Raw genomic sequence first — 11,309 nt, 5'->3', positions numbered from 1 at the left:
TTAACGTCATAAAAAGTGGTTTAGGGATGATGCCAACAGTTTTTCTTGCGGTGAAGGAAGGCGGACCAAAATGCAGCGTGGTTTCTATTCATGGTTCTTTAATAAAGACTCTACACTTGAACAGACTAACGAAACGTGAAAACCTAAAACAGCCCTATCTGGTGCAAACACAGAGACAGGAACAATCACCCACCAACACACAGTGAAACCCAGGCTACCTAAGTATGATTCTCAATCAGAGACAACTAATGACACCTGCCTCGTTGAGAACCATACTGAGAGCTGCTAGAAATACCCAAATCATAGAAAAACAAACATAGACTGCCCACCCCAACTCACGCCCTGACCAAACTAAATAATGACAAAACAAAGGAAATAAAGGTCAGAACGTGACAGTACCCCCAAAGGTGCGGACTCCGGCCGCAAAACCTTAACCTATAGGGGAGGGTCTGGGTGGGCGTCTGTGGTGGCGGCTCTGGCGCGGGACGCGGACCCCACTTCATCGTCTTAGTCCGCCTTATTGTCCGCCTCCGTGGCCTCCTAACCACGGCGACCCTACTAAATGACCCCACTAGACAGAGGGGCAGCTCGGGACAGAGGGGTGGAAGCTCTGGACAGAGGGGCGGAAGCTCTGGACAGAGGGGCTTTGGCACCTCTGGGCTGAGGGGCTCTGGCGCCTCTGGGCTGAGGGGCTCTGGCGCCTCTGGGCTCTGGCGCCTCTGGGCTGAGGGGCTCTGGCGCCTCTGGGCTGACTGGCGGCACTGGCGGCGCCTCTGGGCTGACTGGCGGCACTGGCGGCGCCTCTGGGCTGACTGGTGGCACTGGCGGCCCCTGGCTGACTGGCGGCACTGGCGGCCCCTGGCTGACTGGCGGCACTGGCGGCCCCTGGCTGACTGGCGGCACTGGCGGCCCCTGGCTAACTGGCGGCACTGGCGGGCCCTGGCGGCCCCTGGCAGACTGGCGGCCCCTGGCAGACTGGCGGCACTGGCGGCCCCTTGCAGACTGGCGGCACTGGCGGCGCTGGGCAGACAGGCGGCACTGGCGGCGCTGGGCAGACTGGCGGCACTGGCGGCGCTGGGCAGACGGGTGGCTCAGGCGGCGCTGGGCAGACGGGTAGCTCAGATGGCGCTGGGCAGACGGGAAGCTCCAGCAACGCTGGAGAGGAAGGCTCTGGCAGCGCTGGACTGAGTAGCTCTGGCGCCTCTGGAATGAGGGGCTCTAGCGCCTCTGGACTGAGGGGCGGGAGCTCTGGACAGAGGGGCGGAAGCTCTGGACAGAGGGGCGGCAGCTCTGGACAGAGGGGCGGAGGCTCTGGACAGAAGGGCAGGGGCTCTGGCAGCGCTGAACAGGCGGGAGACTCCGGCAGCGCTGGAGAGGAGGAAGGCTCTGGCAGTGCTGGACAGGCGGGAGACTCCGGCAGCGCTGGAGAGGAGGAAGGCTCTGACAGCGCTGGACAGGCGAGGCGCACTGTAGGCCTGATGCGTGGTGCTGGCACTGGTGGTACTGGGCCGAGGACACGCACAGGAAGCCTGGTGCGGGGAGCTGCCACCTGAGGGCTGGTGCGTGGAGGTGGTACCGGATAGACCAGACCGTGCAGGCGCACTGGAGCTCTTGAGCACCGAGCCTGCCCAACCTTACCCGGTTGAATGGTCCCGGTCGCCCTGCCAGTGCGGCGAGGTGGAATAGCCCGCACTGGGCTATGCAGGCGAACCAGGGACACCGTGCGCAAGGCTGGTGCCATGTAAGCCGGCCCAAGGAGACGCACTGGAGTCCAGATGCGTAGAGCCGGCTTCATGGCACTTGGCTCGATGCCCACTCTAGCCCGGCCATACAACGCGGAGCTGGAATGTACCGCACCGGGCTATGCACCCGCACTGGGGACACCGTGCACTCCACCCATAACACGGTGCCTGCCCGGTCTCTCTCGCCCTCCGGTAAGCACAGGAAGTTGGCTCATGTCTCCTACCTGGCTTCGCCACACCTGCTGTGTGCCCCCCTCCAAGAAATTTTTGGGGCTGCCTCTCGGGCTTCCTTGCCAGCCGTGTTCCCTCATATCGCCGGCTCCTCTCTCCGGCTGCCTCTGCTCTCCTAGCTGCCTCCACCTGTTCCCATGGAAGGCGATCTTTTCCCGCCAGGATCTCCTCCCATGTATAGCAACCCTTGCCATCCAATACATCGTCCCATGTCCATTCCTCTTTGCGCCACTCCTGCTGCTGCCCGTTACCACGCCGCTTGGTCCTGTTGTGATGGGTGATTCTGTAACGGTTTTCTTGCGGTGAAGGAGAGGCGGACCAAAATGCAGCGTGGTTTCTATTCATGGTTCTTTAATAAAGACTCTACACATGAACAGACTAACAAAACGTGAAAACCTAAAACAGCCCTATCTGGTGCAAACACAGAGACAGGAACAATCACCCACCAACACACAGTGAAACCCAGGCTACCTAAGTATGATTCTCAATCAGAGACAACTAATGACACCTGCCTCTGATTGAGAACCATACTAGGGCGAAACATAGAAATACCCAAATCATAGAAAAACAAACATAGACTGCCCACCCCAACTCACGCCCTGACCATACTAAATAATGACAAAACAAAGGAAATAAAGGTCAGAACGTGACAGATGATCTGACTACACCACAGCATTATTCTGTTGGACTATTGAAACCATTCAACGTATTATAAGATGAACTGTTTTTCTGCTCAGGGAAAACCTGTTGCTTTTTGTTGCCTATCTTTCTCCCCATGGTAATCATATAGACTAGATTAATCAATCGATCATAACGTCCTGTTTGTTTTATTTTAGTTGGCATCCATTAAACACAGGAGATTTTGTGGGTTTACGGTTCGTGCCTGCCAAGTGCTGTTTTTACATTTCCAACAGTGTTACATCATGACATTGGAAAATTGCCTCAACAGACGAGATGAAGGAAGATCCTGTGATGTGAAATAAGAATAGATTAAGGGATGAGCCCCTTGGATTTGAGTGGGGAAATAGGTAGCCGAGATGAAAGGGCTGCCATGACTGTGGTAATAGCTGTAGGTTCAGTAGATCTGAGGATTAGCATGAAATGACTCATATTGTTTCTGTATTCACACTGCTGCTTGGGTTGCTGTAGGCCCGTAAAGCCCTGGCAGACCGGCAGAAAGATCTGGAAGTGAAGACCCAGCAGCTGGACATCAAGCACATGAACAAACACGAGGAGGACATCAAGAAGGCCCGGCGGAAATCCACACAAGCAGGTCAGGGGTTAAACACACATTGCATCATATGTAGAGCAGCCACACGTCACAGTATAGCGGTGCCGATTCTACCTCCAGAGAGGAGAGAACATGCACCCAAAGCATGCTGCATTCTCAGGTATGCTTTTTATAAACTTACCACAGTGTACTTCTAAAGGCGACAAATTGCCTCTCTCCTTTCAAATCTGAGCCGTTCAATTCACCCACAGCGGTGTTTCTTGATAAATCAGCCCTGTATCGCTGAGCAGCCGCTTTTATGTTGCGTAAGCAGCTTTTGAGGCCACTCTTGCGTTGCACGCAAATTGCCTACCCTTGTGATGTTGTGCTGCCATTGTGTAAAGTTGTGGTGGTGTTTTCATAAGCAGCAAGAGGCATAGCCGACAGAGTGAGAACTCTGTTGAGGGAAGCACCCCCTGGCACAACACCAGAACACATTGCAAAAGAGAGCCAGTATTATTTCAACATGGAAATAAGTTTAATGATCTATTTTTGTGGTGGGATAATAAGTCGGCTAGGAGAGGACCATTACCCACAATCCCCAGGGCTAATCTTTTGGTCGCAGTGAACAAGGGTATCAATGGAGGACTTGTCCCATCCGGACCAGCCAGGCATCCCAAACAGTCAGATCTGGCAACATGGATCACATGGCCGGGCCTGTTGTGTAAATGGAGCAGAGACAGGGTTGCGGACAGTGCAGATATGTTTCACACGCTCAGGGTTCAGACTTGGGGTGGATTCCCAGACTGTTGCCTAAGAATACTATGTTTTCCCCAGCAGGGGGCAGAGGGGGTGAGGTGGGGCTGTGCTGCAGTCAGATAGGGAATGTGGGAGGGTTCAGTCAGACATGGATGGGGTTTGAGAACTCAGACAGGAAGCCGACAACACTAAAGCTCACTGCCAACAGCAGCCAATAGAAATGTAATCATACTAAGCAATTAGCATAGTTAAAATATTGAGCAATGTCTCTTAATTTATACTTAAAACCATCTGTTATACTGCAAGTATATTTTCCAGTGTTTTGTGTTGTACTGTGGATCTCAAAAACGTTGCATTATCATGTGCTTAGGAGACAAACACGTCTTGCTTTGCATTTATATTTGAATGTGGAATCATAGTGAATATGCTTAATTCAGATAACATGAGGCTATGATCAGCCATGCAGTACAATGCCTGGGGCTCCCATTTCTCTGTATTCCAGATAGTATGATCGTACAAATAGTTCTGGTGCCAAGATTGTAATTGCTTTTCCGTACATATCTATGCACACACTTTAGAGGAAAAAGCCAGCATGGAAAAATAAATAAATAAAAGTCGTCATCTTGTTCATTCTCTCTCCCAATCAGATCCTTAGTCTCAGTTCACAGCTCTAATCAATAGATCCCGTTAGGCACGCTTTAGATGATGTCTGCCTTGTGTCTTTCACTTTTTACAGGGGCAAATGTCATTAAAGACCCTGGCCTCATTACCATATAGATTGAGATGTGCTATTATTGGAGAGGCTCGATTGTAAAATAACTTCCTCTGTAGTTTTGTTTTAGGTTGTTTCTTACACCCTTTTGTCGTGACGTTGCATTAGTTAATGTGACGACTGTTGCTCATCGAATGATTAAAGTTTCTAATTGCGTGATTAACTGAATCAAGCAATTATTAACTCATTAACCTGGAGCATCATGGGAAAAATCGTTTTTGTTGAGTTTCTATTTCCCAAATCTCGTTCTGAACGTCGTATAGTCCGTGAATCTGCACGGACCCGGGTCTCACCAATGAGTTCGTACCACACCAATCTTAGTTGAATATTTATTTACTAAAAAGCTAAAATGATGATAAAAGATACACATAGACAAAACACATTATAGGCTATTGATTAGAACTTAGTATAACGGGCCAACACACTATGGCGCGTGTTACCCACAATGGGGATTTCAAAAGAGAGAGAAAAAAGAAAGTACACGAGAGAAATATACATCTGGGTGAATTTGTCAGCTATGCTATTCTAACCCTAGCCTTGCCCCAAACTGCCGCTCTTATGGGTCAGAATATAATGATGTAATTATGTGGGGAAGTTATCTGTGGATCCTCTGCGTGGACCGTTCAGGCTGCTCGATGATGCACTTCTCCGGCGCGCCTTTCTGGTCGTCCTCACGATGTCAGTGTCCTTTTGGCTTAGGAGTCTGTTCCCTCACCCTTGCTATGGAAGGGGTCTTCCGAGGACAGACAGCTCAGAGCTCACAGCATAGGAATGAAACCTTTTAGATATCACGATTCGCTGGGATTGGATGCTAAGGGGGTCCGGCTTGAATTCACCTGCTTAGACACAGCTACTCATCCGTAGCTTGGGTTCTGGGTTCGTTGACTTTTTAGACCTTGGCTGCAGCTTGGGTCACGTAGTCTTCTGTAAATTCTTTACTCACAGGTTTTATACCCTTGGGTCAGAAGTGGGCGTAACTGCCTTTAGGGCAATTCTCTGGGCATACCTAGTTAAGAGCAAGGTCTAGGTTTTTCTCAAATCCAATTTTAGACAACTAACTTATCATTTCATCTTTACCAAAACATTCCCTTTGATTTGGACATTTTCCACACAACGTACAATGTATAAACATCAAACATATACTAGGAAAACTCTTCACGTTACAATGTTTTCGTAATAACGTCATCTATTAACCTTTAATAACTAAACAAAAATGACATACATTTTCATATTCCATCTATCATCACGACCACCATAGTGGCTGACGGAAACCATTGTTCCAAAGTCCCTTTATTTCATGTTTAATGTTCTGAGGTTGGTTCTCCAGGACAAACAGGACAGGACAAAGGAATTTGTCTGTGGCCTGAGATTTACCAGGGGCGTGAGGGGTCATAAAACCCCACATCTTCAGACCCCTAGATCTCTCCTCCTTCTGTTGGGGTTGAGAGATAATCTGTAGGGTTGTGGTCTCCTGTAACCTGACCTGATCAGGACAGTCATGACACTCTCTACAGTAGGCCTTTGTAATATATGCCTAATAGATTGAACTGAAATGTAGAAGAACGTTTGTAGGTCACATTTGCGTTGCACTTTTCTTCAACCCTATTTAACCAAGCTTTAATAGACTTAGCATCAGAGGTTAGCATCGGAGGTTAGCCTCTGCATTACATTGCATCGATAGAGATGTCCCACACTGCAACAGGCATGGTTACCGAGTGCCCTTTGCTGGAGACATAAGGACTGAGTTCATGCACACTTTTCCTCATGCATAAGTTCATTTAGGGCCTACATTTAATGTAGTAAATACTTCAAGCCGGTAGTACTTCATATTTAACTCCCACAATTTAACTGCACAGGTATACCAGCAACTTAATGTTGATTTGTTGAGTATTACCTCCTAGTCAAATACACTGTGTTGAATGACCACTCTGAATCTGTTCTCTACAGGTGATGACCTCATGCACAATGTGGACCTGTACAACCGGGCCCAGTCCAAGTGGTTTGAGGAGATGGTCACCACAAGCCTGGTAATACAATTGAACTAACTCTTCATAGTCTCATTGTTGACAACAAACAATAAAAGCTGATCACGTTCATCGTTATCTTTGACAGTGAGGTTGATTCCTTGTCTGTGTATTTCCCTCTGTTCTTCAGGAGCTGGAGAGACTTGAGGTTGAGAGGGTGGAGATGATACGACAGGATTTACGCCTGTACACAACGCTGCGACATGAAACTGACATGTTCAACCAAAGTGTGAGCCATGTGTCCATTTCACTTACAGTACAAGTGGCGTTTCCCTTGAGTCAGCCTGACAGAACATGTGGCTGTTTGCTGGAGTCAGACAACCAATCTGACAGTCATGACAGCCTGGACTCAAGGGTAGAATACGGTCACCGCAACCGACCTTGATGTAACATAGTAAAAGTACATCTGGGACACCCCAATTAGAATGATATGTTACGTTTTGTATGGTATGTGTTAATTTGTAGATGTATGATATGTTACGAATTACAATTCATATAATATGTGATGAATTGCAATTTGTACAATATGTTACAAATTTGCCAAATGTATGATATGTTAAGAATTATGAATTATAATGTTAGCTAGGTGGCTAAGGCTAGGGGTTATGGTTAGGGGTTAAAGTTGGGTTAAGGTTAGTTTTAGGAGTTAGTTTTAAGGGTTATATTAGGGTAAGGTTTAGCTAATGTAGCCGATGTGAAATGGCTAGCTAGTTAGCGGTGGTGCGCGATAGTGGCATTTCAATCGGCGACGTCACTTGCTCTGAGACCTTGAAGTAGTGGTTCCCCTTGCTCTGTAAGTGCCGCGGCTTTTGTGGAGCGATGGGCAACGATGCTTCGAGGGTGACTGTTAATGTGTGCAGAGCGTCCCTGGTTCGCGACCAGGTCGGGGCAAGGTTGACGGACGTAGAGTCTCTACTGTTACACTAACATGCTAAGTCAGGGGTCTCCAACCTTTTCTGGCATGAGAGCTACTTCTAAAATATGAAACATGTCACGAGCTACTCATTTTTTCCTAGCTTTAAAATAGTCACATTCTTCTCTTCTCCTCTCCCCTCCAACTCTTCCCTGGGACCTTAGTGTACAGGGGAAAGTAGTGCATTATGTTTTCTGTCAATATACCTGTTTTAAAAAATGGTCAATAAACAAATCTAAGGGGGGGCTCTATAAAATCCAAATTGTTTTATATTTTCCCAAATTATGTTTTTATGTTTTTTCAGTTTTATTTTTCCTGTTTTAAGATTGTTTTTGTTTTTCACTTTCAAAATTACACTTGTTCATAGAGAAACAACGAAATTGGATGTTTAGAGTCACAACAGAAGACCTTATATTTTTGGTCTGGAATAAAACGAACACATTTAGATTTTGAGTATAATTTCCCTTTAATTGTGCATCTAGAGAGCGAGCAATGTGCCATCTAATGTGCCGGTCTAGCAATGGTTCTGTACTACTGATGCTTATTTAATGGTAACGTTTGCAAATAATAGACACAAATGATATACTTACTAATGATATACAGTACTCCTGCCGGGTAAGAAATTAATTGGCAGATATCGTGTTGTGTTTGGCTTTTTTTGCGAATAGTGGCTAACCAATGGTGATGTCAATGTTGCGTTGATTAGATTGTAGCTGGGAGCTTGCGGTCTCTGATACTTGTGAGATTTGTTTTTGTCAGTTTGCGGTGGAACGTGAAAAATTCATGTACTTTCAGAATTGTTGGCGAGCTACTCATAGATGGGCTGCGAGATCGATATGTTGGAGACCCCTGTGCTAAGTAGTTTCAAAGTATCTAAAAAGTAGTAAGTAGTTGCAAAGTTGCTAATGAGCTAATATGCTAATGTTGTCTGTGATGAGATTCGAGTATGCAAATTTTGGATTGCTAGGCGTTCGCGTTATACCGGTAACCTTCTGTCTTATGATACCATGCCAAACGTAACATATCATACTAATTTGAGTGTCCTGTATTTACATTTACCATGTTACGTCTAGTCTGTAAGACCAGACTGGCCATGGTCAGCCTAGTTAATTGATGAGCAGTTTTGAACTGTTATGTTAAATAATTAAATATACAACATAGGTTGCACTTTGTGTGATGGTTACCATCTGGAGAGCATAGTGCTACAGTAAAACAGAATGGTCACCAGTGAAATAGGTATTTTGGAGAGCATAGAGCTACAGTAAAACAGAATGGTCACCAGTGAAATAGGTCTTTTGGAGAGCATAGTGCTACAGTAAAACAGAATGGTCATCAGTGAAATAGGTATTTTAGGTATAGTGCTACAGTAAAACAGAATGGTCACCAGTGAAATAGGTCTTTTGGAGAGCATAGTGCTACAGTAAAACAGAATGGTCATCAGTGAAATAGGTATTTTGGAGAGTATAGTGCTACAGTAAAACAGAATGGTCACCAGTGAAATAGGTATTTTGGAGAGCATAGTGCTACAGTAAAACAGAATGATCATCAGTGAAATAGGTCTTTTGGAGAGCATAGTGCTACAGTAAAACAGAATGGTCATCAGTGAAATAGGTCTTTTGGAGAGCATAGTGCTACAGTAAAACAGAATGGTCATCAGTGAAATAGGTCTTTTGGAGAGCATAGTGCTACAGTAAAACAGAATGGTTATCAGTGAAATAGGTCGTTTGGAGAGCATAGTGCTACAGTAAAACAGAATGGTCATCAGTGAAATAGGTCTTTTGGAGAGCATAGTGCTACAGTAAAACAGAATGGTCACCAGTGAAATAGGTCTTTTGGAGAGCATAGTGCTACAGTAAAACAGAATGGTCATCAGTGAAATAGGTCGTTTGGAGAGCATAGTGCTACAGTAAAACAGAATGGTCATCAGTGAAATAGGTCTTTTGGAGAGCATAGTGCTACAGTAAAACAGAATGGTCATCAGTGAAATAGGTCTTTTGGAGAGCATAGTGCTACAGTAAAACAGAATGGTCATCAGTGAAATAGGTCTTTTGGAGAGCATAGTGCTACAGTAAAACAGAATGGTCATCAGTGAAATAGGTCTTTTGGAGAGCATATTGCTACAGTAAAACAGAATGGTCATCAGTGAAATAGGTATTTTGGAGAGCATAGTGCTACAGTAAAACAGAATGGTCATCAGTGAAATAGGTCTTTTGGAGAGCATAGTGCTACAGTAAAACAGAATGGTCATCAGTGAAATAGGTCGTTTGGAGAGCATAGTGCTACAGTAAAACAGAATGGTCATCAGTGAAATAGGTCTTTTGGAGAGCATAGTGCTACAGTAAAAAACAGAATGGTCACCAGTGAAATAGGTCTTTTGGAGAGCATAGTGCTACAGTAAAACAGAATGGTCATCAGTGAAATAGGTCTTTGGAGAGCATAGTGCTACAGTAAAACAGAATGGTCATCAGTGAAATAGGTCTTTTTGGAGAGCATAGTGCTGCAGTAAAACAGAATGGTCATCAGTGAAATAGGTCTTTTGGAGAGCATAGTGCTACAGTAAAACAGAATGGTCATCAGTGAAATAGGTCTTTTGGAGAGCATAGTGCTACAGTAAAACAGAATGGTCATCAGTGAAATAGGTCTTTTGGAGAGCATAGTGCTACAGTAAAACAGAATGGTCATCAGTGAAATAGGTATTTTGGAGAGCATAGTGCTACAGTAAAACAGAATGGTCATCAGTGAAATAGGTCTTTTGGAGAGCATAGTGCTACAGTAAAACAGAATGGTCACCAGTGAAATAGGTAATTTGGAGTGTGGTGTATGTTGATTTTTTAAAATCAGATCCTTGTTAGGAGCTAACCATTTTAGATCAAGTATCCCAATACAAAGGATTTGTGCAATGTACTCAGATCAACGTTTTGGTAAGCATGTTTGTTGTGAAAATGCTGGCCAAACAGTTAAAAGGATTTCACTGCCTCCAAACTCGATCACCATACCTCTGTCACCCCTTCACAGCTGTTATCACCCCCTGCTGACTGTTTCACTGGGCCATGTGAACAGGGAGAATGAACCCAGATGCTCTCCTCATTTAGGAGGTGCAAACACCTGCAGATCTAACGAGGCGTTGAGGGTCCTGTACCAAGGGTAGTGCCACTTTTGGTGATGGTGAAGGCCAATTACAGGTGCCACACACTACTGATCAGCCTAATAGGAGGTTGTCCTTTGGGCCACTATAACAAGCTCAGCTGATACCCGCTGGCACACACTTCTTTGCCTTTCAGTTTGCATTAGCAAAAGGCAGCTCGATGTGTCTCCAGAAACAGTATCGCTTAACCCTGTCCACTATGGATATAAGTGTCTGTCTCTCCTCATTGTGTTCTGTATGACATCTATGAGTTCTCTAAGCATTTACATTGTCTATGAGATGTGTCAGTGTTGGCTTCATGTGTGATGAAGGTTCGTGTGTGTGTGTGTGTGTGTTTGGCAGACGGTGGAGCCAGTGGATCAGCTGCTTCAGAGTGTGGACCCAGCCAAAGACTGAGAGCTGTGGGTGCAGGAACACAAGACCGGAGCTCCGCCCTGTGGACATGGACATATAGTCAACTACACTGACGTACCTCAAGCAGCCAGAGGCAACACCTCCATACTGTCAGAATCC

General features: G+C 45.9%; 1 protein-coding gene across 1 annotated transcript; it reads left to right on the top strand.

Annotated features, from left to right (window-relative positions):
* The first annotated feature begins 1,840 nt into the window (after positions 1-1,840).
* LOC135566349 (growth arrest-specific protein 7-like) lies at positions 1,841-11,303 on the top strand. Its single transcript, XM_065014093.1, has 4 exons — positions 1,841-3,246; positions 6,662-6,741; positions 6,869-6,967; positions 11,139-11,303. Exons 1-4 carry the CDS (start codon positions 3,192-3,194, stop codon positions 11,190-11,192), a joined length of 288 nt encoding a protein of 95 aa, XP_064870165.1. The 5' UTR covers positions 1,841-3,191; the 3' UTR covers positions 11,193-11,303.
* Positions 11,304-11,309: the final 6 nt, after the last annotated feature.

Source organism: Oncorhynchus nerka, unplaced genomic scaffold (genome assembly GCF_034236695.1).
Source record: "Oncorhynchus nerka isolate Pitt River unplaced genomic scaffold, Oner_Uvic_2.0 unplaced_scaffold_5620, whole genome shotgun sequence".
Lineage (NCBI taxonomy): Eukaryota > Metazoa > Chordata > Actinopteri > Salmoniformes > Salmonidae > Oncorhynchus > Oncorhynchus nerka.
Note: the sequence above shows the minus strand (reverse complement) of the source record. Positions and strands in the feature narration are given on the sequence as shown.

Bases quoted from the DNA above. Each gene is read 5' to 3' on its own strand.
- LOC135566349 (XM_065014093.1), top strand. From the start codon at position 3,192: ATGAACAAACACGAGGAGGACATCAAGAAGGCCCGGCGGAAATCCACA. The intron at 3,247-6,661 runs GTCAGGGGTTAA...TGTTCTCTACAG, and splicing joins GCGGAAATCCACACAAGCAG to GTGATGACCTCATGCACAAT. The intron at 6,742-6,868 runs GTAATACAATTG...TCTGTTCTTCAG, and splicing joins AGATGGTCACCACAAGCCTG to GAGCTGGAGAGACTTGAGGT.